At 50.1% G+C, this 18,307-nt stretch overlaps 1 protein-coding gene and 1 pseudogene across 1 annotated transcript; one reads left to right on the top strand and one right to left on the bottom strand.

The window, feature by feature from the left end:
- The first annotated feature begins 447 nt into the window (after positions 1-447).
- LOC110124861 (uncharacterized protein CXorf49 homolog) lies at positions 448-4,081 on the top strand (annotated as a pseudogene).
- A 9,522-nt stretch (positions 4,082-13,603) lies between these two features.
- On the bottom strand, positions 13,604-15,737 carry LOC110124862 (zinc finger protein 704; the record flags this gene model as incomplete). Its single annotated transcript, XM_020873563.2, has 2 exons — positions 13,604-14,967; positions 15,143-15,737. Coding segments are annotated over 2 exons (1,619 nt in total), but the record flags the coding sequence as incomplete, so codon positions are not given.
- Between the last annotated feature and the right edge of the window lie 2,570 nt (positions 15,738-18,307).

Genomic DNA, 18,307 nt, shown 5'->3' with positions numbered 1-18,307 from the left:
CCACCCAGTTTGTACAGAGTCAGGGCTCAGGGCTGTGACTCTAATCAGAAAGGGAAGGCAGGACAGGAGGAGGTGGGACGAGAGGCTTGACAGAGGTACTCATACTATCACCTTCATCCGCCAGCTCATCAACTGCCCTGATGACCCTTGGGCTCGGCAGCAAACTGGAGGAGGCCTTTGGCCCCATTGGTTACTCCTCGAGGGGCCGGGCAAACAAGGCGCACGCTGGTTGGTAGGAACCGGACCAATAAGGAGGCCATGGCTGGGGCGTCCCAGGCTTGCTGAAAGCCTCGGGCAGTTTGCCACAATCTTGTGTGTGCGGTGCCTGTGGTGCTTGACTGCTCGTTCCAGACGCCACTGGCCTCACCTTCCTTGACCACCACCGCCACCACAACTCGGTTGATAAATCATCGCCGCCCCAGGTCCGGGGGCCACCCAGATGGCTACATGAGCTCCCCGGATGATGAGGTGTCAGTTTGGGGAGCGGGATTCTGCCCAGAGGGCAGGGAGCAGACCTGCACCCCTCAGGCCGGCTCCACAGTCCCGCAGGGACTTGGACTGGGCTCCAAGGTGAGGACACCATGAAGCAGTGAAGGTGAGGGTGAAGGTGGGTACCCAAACCCTGAGGGATTCAACTCAGAGTGGGATGTGCTGGAAGCGGGGGGGCCGGTGCTGTGGGGATGCGATGACAGGCTTGGCTCCCTGGCCGACGGCAAAGGGGACGCCCTGCAGCTGGCTGACGAGTCGGTGGCGGCCATCCTGCGGCAACTGAGTGACCTGGACATACTGGGCGTCCGCAGACACGTGTCCTTGGAGAGCTATGCAATCACCGACATGTCCTCCTTGTGGGCCGACCTCGAGGCGGGTCCCAGCAGTCGAGGTATGGTCCCCCAGAGTTGTGGGGCAGTGGTGCTGGCTGCGGCCGGCCCTCTCCAGGTCGGTGGGGCCTAGGCGGGGCAGGCCTGGGGGAACCCTAAGAGAGGCACTAAGAGTAGGTTGAACGTGGCTGTGGATCACCAGCGGCCCCCCTCGGAAGGCTCTTTTGGGCTACTCCCTGACTCCGAGTCCTCTGATGAGTTCAGTGAGATAGAGCTGATGAGGGTGAGCGTTTATCCCAAAGAAGGAGGCCCAGCCAAGCTCAACAGCCTCAAGGGTCCTAGGAACACGCCCAGACACTCGACTGTCTAAGGCAGGGAGAATCTCCTTCTTAACTTGCCAGGCCCGTTCCTGTCCTCCGTTCTGCGAGGGTTCACTTCGGTTGTGGAAAGGCAGGACAGGCAGGGCGATGCAGAGCTGAACATCTTCCCGCCTAAGAAATGCAGAGCGAGCTCTGGGGGAAGGGTGGCTGCCAGCCGAGCTACCAGGGAGTACCAGTAGCAGCAGCTACTGCAGCTGCCACTACCAGCAGCCTGCCACGCGTCACTCCTAGGAGGAAGAGAGACCAGGAGAAGAAATCCCTGGGGGGCATCTCCAAACCTGCCCTGGGGAGAACCTTCCCTTCCTGGGAGCAGCGAACCTCGGCCACTCCCCTGGAACCGTCCCCGTTGCCCCCAGTCTCTGGCATTCCGCTGCTTGGGAGGTCCAAGAGGTATCCCTTGGCCCCTTTGGGAACCAAAGAGTCCAAGCACACGGGTGCTGGGGCGAAATCTGTGGCCAGGAGGGCACGGGAGGCCGTGTCAGCGATGGCGGTGGTGGGAGAAGACAACGACCCCAATAGAGACCCAGTCACAAAGGGCCAAGCGAGTAGGCCAGGCCCCTCCTCTCTCCCCACTCTTCTCCCTCCCACCCTCCCCAGGACACACGTCTTCACCCGTGCTCCCTCTGTCCGTCCCTCAGGGGTCGTCATTGGGTGCCCCTTGGTCAGTGGGTCATTAGGATGTCAGATTGGGGTCCTTTTACTAGGGACAAACGTTAAAGTAGCACTTTGGGTGTGCTGGGCTCGGTTTTCCACCCTTGGACTGTTTCCAGTCTCCGCGAGGCTGGGACTAGAGAGGAAGGGAGGGTTGGTAGCTTAATTGTGTCAAGGGGACCCCTTAGAAGCTTCACAGAGCTTCAGTGTTTAGATGAATGACTTTCCTGAATCCAACTTCTTAGCTGTTCCCCAAACCTTCTTTCAAGGGGCCTGGGCTTTCTCAGTGCTGCACTGTTGTCCCCCACTCAGCTCTGCCTGCTGGCCTGGGGCTGACTGATGGAGAAAGTGCTAAAGAGATCAGCCTTTCAATTCTCTTCCCATTCCCCTGCCTCAGCCCAGTCCCAAATCACGCCTGCTCACACACACACAGACACAGACATATGAATGCACTGGTACACACAAACATGCATACACACACACACACACACACACACACACACACACACATCATTAGTCCAGATTGGTGAAAAATCTTTGTTTTAGCTTCCCACTCACTGGGCATGGCCATCTTCTCCGTGGGCACATCATGGAGAACCCAGCAGTGATGACCTCAACATCAGAGACCCCCAAGATCCAGGAAACTCAGAGCCCTTGGCCCTGAACCCGGGAGGAGTCATGCCCAGAGGACCTGAACCCTCAGATGAGTGTCTTGGGTTTTGATATGGGGGGAGGGAACAGGGGGTGAGGGCAGAAACCTCTCTCTCTCTCTCTCTCTCTCTCCTGGGGGCTCAGCCTTGCTCCTAGGCAGCTTCTTCCATGGGAAACAGGGTGTCAACAGGGTTGGCCCTGGCCCCATCATCCTCTGTGTGGGATTTGTTTGGCAGGGTGATCGGGGGCAGTGCCCCAACAGCTACTCTGGGCGTAGACCTGCATGCTAATAGCCTTTTCTGTGAAGTGCTGTTCGCCCACATTGCTCTCCCAGGTGCTGGCTGTGGCTGCTGCTCTGGGAGGCTCGAACCCAGAACCACAGTCTTTGGGGACCACAGTGGTGAAAATGCTGCCCTTTGGGAACAGGGGAGGCAGGCCCATAGAGAAGGTCTAGCCTGCCAGGCAGAGCAGGGGAGGCTTGTTGCCAGCAGATCGAGGTGCTGCCTCACCTCGCGTTAGAGTCTGGTTGACCCTTTCCACTTCACTAGGAGCCTGGGAAGCTGGATTGTGTGCCCTTTCCCTCTCAGGTGACCAGGAACCAACTGACCATTCCCCAAGACGGGAAAGGAAGCAGCAGCCACCGGGAATGCTGGACTGTCCTCGGGTAATGCTTCCTCTGGCTCCTGAAATGCACACCCAGTCCTCATGGTGGAATCTGGATCCAAGTGCAACTGAAATGTGTGGGCCTCCCCGCCTCGTCCCCATCCCACACCTCAGAAGGAGCCCACCTCCTGTCCACTGAGAAAAGTTTTTCCCTTGCCATTCTAGACATCTGGCTTTGGTATGGATGGCCCTGGGGAGAGGAGAAAAAGGAGGAAATGGGAGGGCAGTGTATACTAACCTTTTCTCTTCCTCCCATGTCTACTGGCCTAGGGTCTGGTGCTACAGAGAGAAATGGATGACCTTAAAGAGCAATACAGAATCAGGAACCAGGGACAGAGAGCAGCGGTTCTTAGTGCAGAAGCGGGGTGTGCACTTGGGGTGGGGTGGGCTGCAGGTTCAGGGGACCTCGTAGGCATCAGCATTCCTGTGGGGAGGAGAACTTATCAAGCCTGTCCCTGCAGCATGCGGTGCATGTTTAGCTGGGCGTGCAGACAAGTAGCAAAGTACTGTGTGGACTGCGTGCACACTCTGTTTGCCAGATGAGTCCTAGAGAGCTCCTTCTGATAGGACTTGCAGAGACACCATGTTGACTTTTCCCTTTAACTGCTGCTTGGTGTGGCCTCTAAGGTTCCTCTTAGATTGTTTGTTTGCGAACAGTTTTTGAACTTGAGAGCTGCTGGCACATTTTGGTTCATTTTAGGAAACAGCTCCACATTTAACTTAGGTGGTGGGGAGTGATCAGGCCCAGAGCTCTTTGAATTGGGGCTAGTGGGGTGGGTTTCAGGTTGTAGGGCTAGGTGGTTCCACACAGGGACAAGGGGACAGGCTTCTATATCCCTCCGTCTGGAGCACCTTCTTATGCCTCTCCCTGTTGCAGCCGCCATGCAGCACCTGGCTGACAAGTTCCAGATCCTTTGAAGTGAGTGTTACACACAAGATACCCCTTCCCACAGTCCTGGTTGTTGAGCAGGGTTGTGGGCTGGCCCTGTCTTGAGGCTGTTCCCTGACTCTGCTGTTTCATAGGTTGAGACCAACATCTTTCTGCAAGAGGAGCAGCTGTTACCTCCAGGGCTGGCGAGCTGTGGCCAGGCTTGTTGCCTCTTGTTCTGCCTCCGCCAGGGCATCCTCTGCCCCTTGTTTTGCCCCCTGTCTGCCCCAGTCTCACAGCAGTTTTTGATTAAAGGACTTCTCATATTCTGTGTTCTGCCCTCTCTCTGGGGGTTAGGGGTTGGGGGAGTGGGGCAAGGCCTGGTGGGGAGCCACTCCATATCAGAGCCTGTTGCAGAGCAGTACCTCTGGCATCCTGTGTTGGGGACTCTGGGTCAGCCTCTGCTACCATCCAGGCCAGCAGGGCAACGGAGTGCCCCGGTCTGGGTTCACTGAGGGCCTTGTCTGGCCACATTGGCACATCCTCCCAGTCCCCTAAAAGCCCTCTTCTAGTTCTCTAAACACCCTCCTCTGGGATTTGCCAGTTCCCATCCATTGCTGACATTCTGCCTCCCCATTGGAAGGAACTCTTGACCCCCTTACAGAGCTCCAACCCATCCTCCCAGCCGCTCTGGACTCATTGTTCTACTTACCCTGACCACTCTCTTTTCCTGTTGGAGCACCCTCGATCCCTCCCCTGACTTGCCATTGGTGACCTTGTGTGCATGTGTAGTTCAGCAGGTGGAAACAGGCACAGGTGCCCTCATCTCTCCCTTCCCAGGCTCTGCCCTCTCATTGGAGTCCCTACTGCCTGTACCATCCCCACCCCTGCCCCAGTCCCACCTTGCACGCTGGAACCTGCACACAGTCCTCCTCTCCTCTTTAGCCCTCACCCCTGAGACTCAGGCACCAATAGTTTCGCTTCTCCTTCTTTGGATTCAGTAAAGGACTTGGCATGAAGCCTGGGCCCAGTGAGCTGGGGAGCAGGAGGGAAGGTACAGGGAACACAGGAGACAGGCTAGTCTCTGGGCTGGAGGTCAGGAGATGCATCGGTTTGGTGGCAACCTGGGTCAGACTGCACCCTGGCAGCTAGAGATGGATGGTGGAGTCCTTTGTGTTTTCACATCCTCCCTGCCCTAGCCAGCTGACCACCCTCGCCTCCAGCCTGAGCCTCTCTATACCCTTGAGTGGAAATGGGCCCATCATGCTCTATGGCAAGTGTGGTTAGTAGGTCTCTCTTCTTGCAGGGTCCCTGTCAAATACTGTTCCACCAGACCCATGACACAGATCTTCCAACAAATGATATTTCCCAGAGTATCCCAGCTCAGTATCCCAGACTACTTCTTTTTTTCCCAATTATTTTTATTAGTTGGAGGCTAATTACTTTACAATATTGTAGTGGGTTTTGCCATACATTGACATGAATCAGCCATGGATTTACATGTATTCCCCATCCTGATGCCCCCTCCCTCTTCCCTCTCCACCTGATCCCTCTGGGAGTTCCCAGTGCACCAGCCCCGAGCACTTGTCTCATGCATCCAACCTGGGCTGGTGATCTGTTTCACCCTTGATAGTATGTGGGAGAAGGCGAGGTTGGGATGTTTCGAAAGAACAGATCTGTGTTGGTGTGAACTGAGGGTAGGTTCTGCCTGACACCATTCCTGAAAGACCAGGGTTTTATTACACAGAAGGGGGTATGATGGTAGGTAGCACATTCAGAGTTGGTGCCTGGACATCTCTCTGTGTGAATAAAAGTCAGCAAGGATAATGCCCTTGAGGCATAAGGATGTGATTCAGGGAGAAAAGTAAGTAGAGACTGGTCCAGATTCTGTAAGGCACTGAGTGAGCTGAAGCAAGGGTCGGATCTCCAGTATTCAAGGGGTGTTGTCACATTCCCAAAATGTAGGAGGGGGATGATGCAGGAGTCACCAAACTTCAGGACAGGGTGTTGGGACTCTCACAGAGTTGGAGTCGCTGGAGGAGGCTCTGGATCCTACCTTGCCATTCTATGATATCTGCCAACTGCTGAGGGTGTGGATGAATGAAAATGGGAAGAGTGGCTCTGGCGAGCACCAGGGATACTGCTGCTCATCTTAGAAATAGGAGACCACCCAACATGAGTTACCCGAGGCAGGGGCAAGAAGGGTGCCATGAGGAAGCGAAGTTAGGAGTGACTGCACCTGGACAATGGGGAGCACTTCCCCCATATTCTCCCGTTCATTCCCTTCCAGGCCTCTTGGCATGAGGCCAGGTGGACAGACTACGTGTGGGTTGGAACAGTCAGAGACCTCAGGGTCAGAAAAGAACATGCGTGGGACTTACTCCTTCCACTCAGTCCCCTCCCCGGAGCAGGTGGGCTTGATCACTTAGTTTACAGCTGATCCAGTGGTTATTGCCTGGTGGTGTAGCCCATCTCGCTGTTGTCCGAGTGAGTAAATTTGGCAGAGACCGTCCAGCTGAGGTCTCTGCCCACCGAGACATGTAGGTAAGTTGTGCCCGGGGAGAAGTCCAGCACCAGCATCAGCACCACCCTTGGGCAGAGAGGGGCCCGGGACTGTGGTCACCAGGGTGAGGAAGTGGAGAAGCTCATGGAAGTGGAGGTGCAAGGGCGTGAACACAACCCCTCGTTCACTTTTTACCAGGCTCCCTTCCCTCCTCTGAGCACACAGTTCAGACCAACTACCTCACTATAATGTTGCTGGAAACATAGACATCACAGGCCTTGGCTCAGCCCCAAGCCTTCCACTTCCAGTGGGAAATCCGTGGCAGGGCCTGAGGCATAGGTTAAAGAAATCCATCTGGGCCCCAGGGGGTAGGAGGAATGCAGAAGCCTGGCCTCATTCAGTGCACCCTGTTGCCTTTCCCCTTCAGCCTTGGAGAGCCCTAGGCCCCATCCTGCCTGGTTCTGCTGCCTGTCCAACTCCAGGGAAGACGCTCCCTCCCTATCACACCCCACCCCACCAGCACCAGCCCCAGGTCTACCGCTTTCTCTGGACTATTGAGGGAGACTGGCACAAACAAAGAATTTAGAGTAGGTGAGCCCTGAAGAGAGCGCTGGCTGCAGTGGGCACAGTAATCATGCCCCAAAATGTCCAAGTCCTAATCCCTGCAGTTGGCTTCAATGTTCCTTTGCATGATAGCAGTTGGTTAAGCTTGCAGATGCAATAAAGGCTGCTACTCAGCTGACTTAAAGTGGGGACACTCTCACCTCCAATGGGTAGGCCCGTTCAGGCACTTTGGGCCTGCCAGGGTTGCCAGGTGGACTGTCCCTGTGTGACCCAGGGAGCAGCATTTGAATGACTACAGTGTGCTTGTTGCACCTGTGCTTGTGCAATGTTGACGTCCTGGTAAGTACTGCTCAGATGCAGATGGAGGACTTTTACAAAGAAGATTCACTTTCTTTCAAAAGATTTACCATTTCTATTTCATAAAACAACCCTTCCAAACATAGAAGAGAAATTGCATTGAATTAAATATGAGTTAATCAGACAACACATATACACATTATAGAGAGTCTAAGCCTTCAATCTGACGAATAGGTAGGTAACAATCAACCCATTTCACTATCAGGTGACATGGACATTGCACATCCAGGAGTCACCTATATATCCTTTTCCCTCACAAAATCCTCATGGATAAGTCGACCTACTGCCTATTCCATTTACTTGACATTCTTGAGGAGGCCAAATTATATATAGAGAAAACAGATGGGGTGTTGCCTGCATCTGGGGATTGACATAAGGGGTTAAATGACAAGAAACCAGAAGCAATTTTGCAGGTGATGAAAATGGTTTTTATTTCGATTGTGGTGGTAGTACCATAAGAGGATGTGCTTACAGTGGCTCAGAGACCTTGTAAGTAATTCCATATTATTGTGATACTAATAACCTTTTTCAACAGCACAAGAGACAGTTTTACGCATGGTCATCACCAAATGGTCAATGCCAACATCAAATTGATTACAGTCTTTGTAGCTGAAGATGGAGAATCTGTATATAGTCAGAAAAAAACAAGACCTGGAGTTGACTGTGGCTCGGATCATCAGATTCACATAGCAAAATTCAGGCTTAACCTAAAAATGTGGTGAAAACTTCTAGACCAGTCAGGTACGACCTAAGGCAAATCCACTATGATAATGCAGCAGAGGCGACAAATGGATTCAAGGGATTAGAACTTGTAAACAGTGTGTCTGAAGAATGATGGACTGAGGTCTGTAATACTGTACAGGAGGCTGTGAACAAAACCATCCAAATGAAAAAGAAAAGCAAGAAGGCAAAGTGGTAGGAGGCCTTACAAATAGCTAAAGAAAGAAGAGAAGCAAAATCAAGGGAGAAAGGGACAGGTATATCCAACTAAATGCAGATTTCCAAAGAACAGCATGGAGAGACAAGAAGGCCTTCTTCAATGAACAGTGTATAAAACTAGAAGAAAACAACAGAAGGGGAAAGACTAGAGATCTCTTCAGGAAAATTGGAGATATCAAGGGAATATTTTTCCCAAAGATGGGCACAATAAAGGACAGAAACAGAAGAGAACTAGTGGATGCTGAAGAGATCAAGAAGATATGGAAAGAATATACAGAAGAACTGTACAAAAAAGATCTTAGTGTACTGGATTACTGCAATGGTGTGGTCACCACCCAGAGCCACCTATTCTGGAGAGTGAAGTCAAGTGGGCCTTAGGAAGCACTGCTCTTAATAAAGCTAGTGGATGTGACAGAATTCCAGTAGAACTTTCAAAACCCTAAAGGATGATGCCATCAAAGTGTTGCATTCAATATGTCAGCAAACCTGGAAGACCTAGCACTGGCCAGAGGACTGGAAAAAGTCAATCCACATCCCAATTCCCAAAAAGAGTAGTACCAAAGAATGTGCTAACCATCAGACAATTGCACTCATCTCCCATGCTAGTAAGGTCATGCTTAAAATCTTGCATGCTAGGCTTCAGCATTATGCAAACCAAGAACTTCCAGATGTCCAAGTTGGGTTTAGAAAAGGAAGAGGAACCAGAGATCAAATTGCCAACATTCACTGGATCATAGAGAAACCAAGGGAATTCCAGGAAAACATCTACCTCTGTTTCATCAACTACATCAAAGCCTTTGTCTGTGTGGATCATGATAAGCTGTGGAAAGCTCTTAGAGAGATGGGAATACCAGACCATCTTACCTGTCTCCTGAGAAACCTGTATGTGGGTCAAGAAGCAACAGTTAGAACCCTGTATGGAACAACTGATTGGTTCAGGATTGAGAAAGGAGTATGACAGGGCTGTCTGCTGTCACCCTGTTTGTTTAATCTATATGTTGAGCACATCATGAGAAATGCCGGGCTGGATGATTTACAAGCTGGAATCAAGATAGGCAGGAGAAACCTCAACAACCTCAGATATGGGGATGATACCACTCTAATGGCAGAAAAGGAAGAGGAACTAAAGAGCCTTTTGATGAGGGTGAAGGAGGAGAGTGGAAAAAGCCGGCTTAAAACTAAATATTGAAAAAAAAAGATCACGGCATCCCACCCCATTCTGTCATGGCAAATAGAGGGGGGGAAGGTGGAAATGGTGACAGATTTCCTCTTCTTGGGCTCTAAAATCACTGCGGATGGTGACTGCAGCCATGAAATCAGAAGACGTTTGCTTCTTGGCAGGAAAGCTATGACAAACCTAGACAGTGTGTTGAAAAGCAGAGACATTACTCTGCTGACAAAGGTCCATATAGTCAAGGCTATGGTCTTCCCAGTGGGCATGTACAGTTTGAGAGTTGGAGCGTAAAGAAGGCGGAGCACCAAAGAATCGATGCCTTCAAAGTGTGGTGCTGGAGAAGACTCCTGCGAGTCCCTTGGACAGCAAGGAAATCAAACCAGTCAATCTTAAGCGGAATCAACCCTGAATCCTCATTGGGAAGGAATGATGCTCAGCTGAAACTCCATTATTTTGGTCATCAGCTGACTCATTGGAAAAGTCCCTGATGCTGGGAAAGACTGAGGGCAGAAGGAGAAGAGGGCATCAGAGGATGAGATGGCTGGATGGCATCACTGATGCAATGGACATGAACTTAGGCAAACTTCGGGAGATGGTGAGGGACACAGAGGCCTGGCAAGCTGCAGCCCATGGGGTCGCCAAGAGTCAGACATGACTGGGTGGCTGAACATCAACAACAAACCCATATTATTGAACAATGATGAAAAGTAGAAATCACCTGCAGCAAAAACAAAACAAAACTGTAGAGAAAAGCAAACATGTGAGGTGAAGTCACTGAAGAAATCAAAGAGTAAATCATAATATACCTATAGGGAAATGAAAGGGAAAACACAAACCCTATGGAAGGCAGCAAAAGCAGTTCTAAGAGTGAATTTTGTAGCAATACAGTCTTACCTCAGGAAACAAGAAAAATCTCAGATAAACAACCTAACCTTACACCTAAAGCAATGAGAGAAAAAGGAACAAATAAAATGGAAAGTTAGCAGAAGGGAAGAAATCAAAGATCAGAGCAGAGATATATGCAATAGAGATTAAGAAAGCAACAGATGACATCAATGAAACTATTTTGGCCACCTGATGTGAAGAATTGACTCATTGGAAAAGACCATGATGCTGGGAAAGACTGAAGGTGAGAGAAGGGGACGACAGAGGATGAGATGATTGGAGAACATCCCTGATGCGATGGACAGGAGTTTGAGTAAGCTCCAGGAGTTGGTGATGGACAGGGAAGCCTGGCGTGCTGCAGTCCATGGGGTTGCAAAGAGTCGGACACAACTGAGTGACTGAACTGAAGTGAATAAAACTAAAAGCTGGTTCTTTGAGAGGATAAACAAAATTGATAGACCTTTTGCTAGACCCATCAAGAATAAAAGGGAGAGGGTTAAATTCAATAAAATTAGACATGGTGAAGTAAGTTGCAACTGACATCACAGAAATACACAGGATTGTAAGAGAATACAGGAAGCAAGTATTTGCCAATGAAATGGACAACTTAGAAGTAATCAACCAATTATTCAGTTCAGTTCAGTCGCTCAGTCGTGTCTGACTCTTTGCGACCCCATGAATTGCAGCACGCCAGGCCTCCCTGTCCATCACCAACTCCCAGAGTTGACTCAAACTCATGTCCATCGAGTCGGTGATGCCACCTCATTTTCTGTCGTCCCCTTCTCCTCCTGCCCTCAATCCCTCCCAGCATCAGGGTCTTTTCCAGTGAGTCAGCTCTTCGCATGAGGTGGCCAAAGTACTGGAGCTTCAGCTTCAGCATCAGTCCTTCCAATGAACACCCAGGACTGATCTCCTTTAGGATGGACTGGTTGGATGTCCTTGCAGTCCAAGGGACTCTCAAGAGTCTTCTTCAACACCACAGTTCAAAAGCATCAATTCTTCAGTGCTCAGCTTTCTTCACAGTCCAACTATTACATCCATACATGACCACTGAAAAACCATAGCCTTGACCAGACGGACCTTTGTTGGCAAAGTAATGTCTCTGCTTTTTAATATGCTATCTAGGTTGGTCATAACTTTCCTTCCAAGGAGTAAGTGTCTTTTAATTTCATGGCTGCAATCACCATCTGCAGTGATTTTGGAGCCCCCCAAAATAGTCTGTCACTGTTTCCACTGTTTCCCCATCTATTTCCCATGAAGTGATGGGACCAGATGCCATAATCTTAGTTTTCTGAATGTTGAGCTTTAAGCCAACTTTCTCACTCTCCACTTTCACATTCATCAAGAGGCTTTTTAGTTCCTTCTTCACTTTCTGCCATAAGGGTGGTGTCATCTGCATATCTGAGGTTACTGATATTTCTCCCGGCAATCTTGATTCCAGCTTGTGCTTCTTCCAGCCCAGCGTTTCTCATGATGTACTCTGCATATAAGTTAAATAAGCAGGGTGACAATATACAGCCTTGACGTACTCCTTTTCCTATTTGGAACCAGTCTGTTATTCCATGTCCAGTTCTAACTGTTGCTTCCTGACCTTCATATAGAGTGGTACAATTTTCCAAGTATGAACCAGAGAGAAATAGAAAATAAAAAGAAACACATCATATGTACTGAAATTGAAACTATGATTTAAAATTTTCCAGAAAACAGAAGGCCAGGACCAGATGACTTCAGAGGCAAATTCCGTCAGGCATTTAGTGAAGAGTCAATACCTATCCTTCAGAAACTATTCCAAAAACTTGCAGAGGAAAGAACACTCCCCAAACTCATCCTATGAGGCCACCGTCACCCTGATACCACAAGCAGACAAATATACCACCAAAAAAGAAAGTTACAGGGAAATATCAATGATGAACATAGGCACAAAATTCTCAACCAAACAGTAGCAAACCAAATCCAGCAAGACATTCAAAAGGACCACATTGCATGATCAAGTGGGATTCATCCAAGTGATGCAAGAATTTTTCAATATCCACAAATCCATAGATCTCAATAGATGCAGAGAAAGCTTTAGAAAAAAGTCCAACATCCATTTGTGATAATAACTCTCCAGAAAGTGGGCATAGAGGGACCCTATCTGAACATAAAAAAGGCCACATTTGACAAACCTACTGATAACATCATACTCAATGGTAAAAAGAAGAAAGCATTTCTTCTAAGATCAGGAAGAAGAGAAGGATGGCCACTCTCACCACTTTTATTCAATATAGTTACGGAAGATCTAACCACAGCAATCAGAGAAAAAGAAATAAAAGAATCCAAGTTGGAAAGGAAATAAAGCTGTCACTGCTTGCAGTTTGCATGATACTGTGCATAGAAAATCCTAAAGATGCTGCCAGAAAACTACTAGAGCTCATCGATGAATTCAGTAAAACTGCAGGATACAAAATGAATGCACAGAAATCTCTTGCATTTTTACATGCTAACAATGAAATTTCAGAAAGAGAAATTAAATAAACAATCCCCTTTACCATCACATCAAAAAGAAGAAAATGCCAAGGAATAAACCTAAGGAGACCAAAGAGCTGTACTCACAAATCTATAAGATGCATGCACCCCAATGTTGATTGCAGCACTATTTACAACTGCCAAGGCACAGTAGCTACCTAGATATCCATCGACAGAAGAATGGATAAAGAATATGTGGTACACATATACAGCAGAATAGTACTTAACCATAAAAAGAATGAAATAATGCCACTTGGGGCAACATGGATGGACGTAGTGATTGCCATACTGAGTGAAGAAAGTCAGAAAGAGAAAGACTAATGTCCCTTACATGTGGAACCTAAAAAATTGTACAAGTGAACTTATTAACAAAATGGAAACAGACTTTGAAAACTCATGAATACCAAAAGGGAGAGGCAGAGGTAGGGAAGGGATAAAGATCCTAATCTATAACATCCTAATGAGAGATACTGACAATGATGTAAACAGATGGAAAGAAACATCATATTCTTGTGAGGCCAAGCATTTACAACTAGCCTCTGCTTTACATTTCCTAAGGAAGGAGGCAAGTGGGCTTGAGTCCAGGTATTTACAGTCAGCCTCTGGCTTGCACTTTGTTTTTTTTTTTTTTTTTTGTATTATTGAGAAAGTTTATCAAAATAGGCCTCCTTTCTAGGAAAAATGGGCTTGGTTGGTTCGATTGCTACAGAAGTCCACAGTTTTCAGACCTAGACCTACAGCAAAAAAAAAAAAGTTGACTTTTCTTTTTAAGGAAAAGAATAGTTACAGCTGCTCTCAGCTGGGTTCTCAGCAAGAACAGGGAAGGTGGTGACCTTTTTTGTTTTTTTGCTGTGATTTCACCAAGGTTCCTAAAAGTGCTTTCCCTGGGCTTCAAGTCGGTTTGGTACGGAAGGAAAAGCACTTTTCAACACCCTCGGAAGAACGCGAGGGCAGGAGTGTCTGGGGCGGGCTAGGGGCCCACGCATCAGTCAATGAAACGCTGGCAGGCCTTCTTCCAGCGGCAGGCTGTGCACCACATATCCCGGTTCTCCATACCATACACCTTCCGGCACTTCTTGCCCTCTCCCCTGGGCTTCCTCAGGCTGACCGTCCCTCTCGGGGGGGAGGACAGGATGGTGTGAGTGTGCGGTCTCTGCTCTCCTGTGCCCGCCGGGTGGCTGTGGGTTGGTGACACTGGAATGCCTGTGAAGGTAACTGGAGGAGACTGCCAAGAAATGCTGAAGCTGCTGCCATTGGGGGTGAACTTGGCTGCTCCTGGAATGGTCACGGGGGGCGTGGCCTGGTAAGCGTGGTCAGTGTGCACGAGGTAGAGGGTGGTGGGAGCAGAGCGGCTCAAGGGCGTCATCAGTTTTGTCTCAGTTTTGGCACAAGGAGTTTCTGTTCGGCTGGAATCTGGGATGGGAAAAGTAGGAGGCGAAGCCAGGGATTGGGAAGGCGAAACTGGGGCCAGGCTGCTCAGACCGTCTGCCACGGAGTCTGTGTTGAGCTTGATCTCAGTGTAGTAAAAGTCTTCTTCTCCATCACTGTAGTCAGACTCCCCAACACGCCCGAGATGAATGGTCCGGATGTGCTTCTGGATACCCACTGCAGTGCTCAGAACCTTCCCACAGTTCTTCCAGAGGCATTTGAACATCACCTTCATGGAGTTCTTTCGTTTCCTGGGGATGGGCTCATCAAAGAGCAGGTTGCCGGCCTCCGCCTCGTCGATGCCGTCGTCGGGGGGCGCGGGGCTGCGGAAGGGCTTGAAGCTGTCGGCGGACAGCGGCGGCGACGGCGTGGACGGGTTGGACTGGTCGCTGGGGGCGCTCCAGCTCCAGTAGCCGCTGCTGCTCGAGCTGGAAGGCACGCCGCCCGCCTCCTTCCAGGATCCGCTCAGGCCCTCGTTCTGCCGCACGGGAGGGCTCCGAACCAACGGGCTGGTGGACAAGCTGGTCAGGACCATGGCTGCCGTCACCTTATCCATGTCCAGCTCCTCCGAAGACTTCCGTCTAGTTTTCACACCATGAGCAGCTTCCTTTCACGTTAGAGCAGGGTTGATTTGTATGACCAGATAGGTATGACAGAATATCACAGGGTCTACAGAAGTGGTGGTGTGAGACTTCTGAGGCTAGGTCATGAAAAGCATTGCACCTTCAGCCTTGTGCTCTTGGATTTCCAGCCCTTGCTGGAGGAACATCAATACTGGAAGAAACAACTTTTCGTTTTTGCTCAAGGAGACAGATGGAGCGAGTGTTTTCTTTTTCATGGTCAAGTGCTCGGTTGGCTTTTTTGGTGTCTGCTGTTTTCGCATCTTCCTCCATGGCCAAGGGAAACAAGTGTTGATGGGACATTTTTTTACTAGAGTCACGTTTTAAGTCCTCTGTTTGAAACGTGAAGGTCATTTCCCGCTTAATGCTCCCCACCTTCAAGGCGCCCCGGGCCGGGCCCTTGGGGAGCGCGCGGCCGGGGCCGAGGGCCACGAAGCGCTCGTCGCCGTCCTCGTCGTCGTCGTCGCCGTCCACCACCTCGACGACCACCTCCTCGTCCTCGTCCTCGTCATCCTCCTCCTCCGCGCCCCCTCGGGGCTTCGCCGGCGCCCGCCCGAGCCCCCTCCGCCGCCGGCTCCCGCCCTCTTCGTCCTCGTCTTCCTCCCCCAGAAGCAGCAGCACCGGAGACGAGGCGGCGGCGGCGGCGGCCCCGGCGCGAGGAGGGTCGGTCCCGGCGTTGCGCGGCAGCGGCAGAGAAACAGCAATAACCTCAGGTACGCAGAAGACACCACCTTATGGCAGAAAGTGAAGAGGAACTAAAGAGCCTCTTGATGAAGGTGAAAGAGAAGAGTGAAAAGGCTGGCTTAACTGGTTTAAAACTCAACATTCAAAAAACGAAGATCATGGCATCCGGTCCCATCACTTCATGGCAAATAGATGAGGAAACAACGGAAACAGTGACAGACTTTACTTTCTTGGGCTCCAAACTCACTGTGAATGGTGACTGCAGCCATGAAAAGACACTTGCTCCTTGGAAGAAAAGCAATGACAAACCTAGACAGCGTATTAAAAAGCAGAGACATTACTTTGCCTACAAAAGTCCTCGTAATCAAAGCTATGGTTTCTCCAGCAGTCATGTAGGGATGTGAGAGCTGGACAAGAAAAAAGGCTGAGTGCCGAAGAATTGATGCCTTTGAACTGTGGTGCTGGAGAAGACTCCTGAGAGTCCCTTGGACAGCAAGGAGATCAAACCAGTCAATCCTAAAGGGAAATCAACCCTGAATATTCATTGGAAGGACTGATGCTGAAGCTGAAGCTCCAATACTTTGGCCACCTGATGTGAAGAGCCGACTCATTGGAATTAAGACCCTGATGCTGGGAAAGATTGAAGGCAGGAGGAGAAGGGGATGACAGAGGATGAGATGGTTGGATGGCATCACTGACTCAATGGACATGAGTTTGAGCAAGCTCTGGGAGACGGTGAAGGACAGGGAAACCTGGTGTGCTGCAGTCCATGGGTGGCAAAGAGTGGGACACGACTGAGCTACTAAACAACAATAAATTCTATTGCATATAATCCTGCAAGCCTAAAACATACTTGTCTCCCCACTATGAATCAATATCAAATGAATAAGCATAGCCTTCTGCTGACGTAGCTAGGGCTAGCTCCTACATTGCTGGCTATGGGGTCCTAGGTGTCCCAAAGTTCGTCTTGTCCTGCTGGTGAGTGTGGCTGTTTCTGGGGGCAGCTGGCTGAGAGGCCAAGGTGTCTTGAGGCTGATTTGTCCTGCCGTTGACTGGGTTTGGGGTCCAGGGTGTCCTGGGGCTAGTCCCAGCTCACTGGTGGGTGGAGCTCTGTTTCTGCTCCTGGGTCTCTAGCTTCAGGGCCCTGGGGGTCCCAGAGTTGGTCTCAGTTCACTGTTGGGTGGGGCCAGTTCCCGACATGGCTGGCTGTGGGATCCTAGATGTCCCAAAGGGGGCTTCCACAGGCTGCAGTGTGGGGACGGATTCCAGAGCTGCTGGCTGAGAGCTCCAAAGTGTCCCAGACCTGGTGTCGACTTGCTGGTACACTGTGCTGGGACTCAGTGGCTCTTGGGGCTGGTGTGGGCCTGCTGGTGGATGACGTATTTCCTGGTAGGGCAGGCTGCAGGGCTGGAGTTACTCCGGTTGCTGTTGTCTGCCTGTTGGTGTGTGGAGCTCGCTCTTGGGTTCTCTGGCTTCAGGGCTCTGGAGGAGTCCAGGAGTTGGTGCTTTGGGCCATTGGTGGCTGGGGCTGGATCCAGGGCATACTAGGGCTGGGGCCTAACCACTGATGGGTAAAACTGGTCCTGGGGCTAGTGATGACCTGCTGTGGGCAGGAACTAGGTCCCAGGGTCTCTGACTACAGGACCCTGGAGGCCTGGCTTAATGCCTTCTTACTGGTGTACAGGGCCAGTGTGATGTGTCGGGGCCTCTGATTGACAGGTCCAGCTCCAGGGAGTCTTAAGACAGCAGGCTTGCTTGTGGGTGGCACTGCATCTCTGCCTGGCTAGTAGCTTGTCGTGCCCCAGTATTATTGCCTACAGGCTGATGGGTAGGTCTGGGCACTGGTGCTAGTAAGCTAGAGGGAGGATTCCAAAATGGCAGTGGCTAGTGCCAGTGTCCACATGGTAGAAGGAGCTCACAGAATGGCTACTTCCAGTGTCTCTGTGCCCAGGGTGAGTCCAGCTGCCTCTTGCCTCTCTGGGAGGCTCTCCAAGACCAGCAGCTGCCTCTGACCCAGGCTCCTTTCAAATTATTGCTTCAGCCCTGGGTCCTGGAGCATGTGAGATTTTGTATGCCGCCTTTAAGAGTGGAGTCTATTTCCCACAGCCCTCTGGCTCTCCCAAAATTAAGCCCTGCCGGCTTCAAATCCAAAAGTTCTGGGAGACCCTCTTCATGTGAACAAATACAATTTCATCAGCAAAAATACACAAAGTACTACCACACAGAATAGGCATGAATCTCACAAATTTAACATTGATTGAAAAACCAAGAAGCAACACAGATATATTTAACAATTCCATTCATATAACTGTAAGTAGCTGTCAGCACTAACTCATAACATTATACACACACACACACACACATATATACATATATACACATATATAGTATAAAATCTTTGAGGAAAAGGGAAGAAAGGATGGCACATAAGTAAGAGTGTGGCTACTCTCCTTGAAGAAGGAACGGGGCTAAGATAAGACAGGGAAACTGTAGGAGTGTTGGGGGTAGCCGACACTATCCCCTTCTGTGACTTGGGGGTATACATTTCATAATCAATTATTAAACTCCACGTATATATTGTGACTTTTTCTCTATCTATCTTACGTTTCAGTATAAT

Source organism: Odocoileus virginianus, unplaced genomic scaffold (genome assembly GCF_023699985.2).
Source record: "Odocoileus virginianus isolate 20LAN1187 ecotype Illinois unplaced genomic scaffold, Ovbor_1.2 Unplaced_Contig_28, whole genome shotgun sequence".
NCBI lineage: Eukaryota > Metazoa > Chordata > Mammalia > Artiodactyla > Cervidae > Odocoileus > Odocoileus virginianus.
Note: the sequence above shows the minus strand (reverse complement) of the source record. Positions and strands in the feature narration are given on the sequence as shown.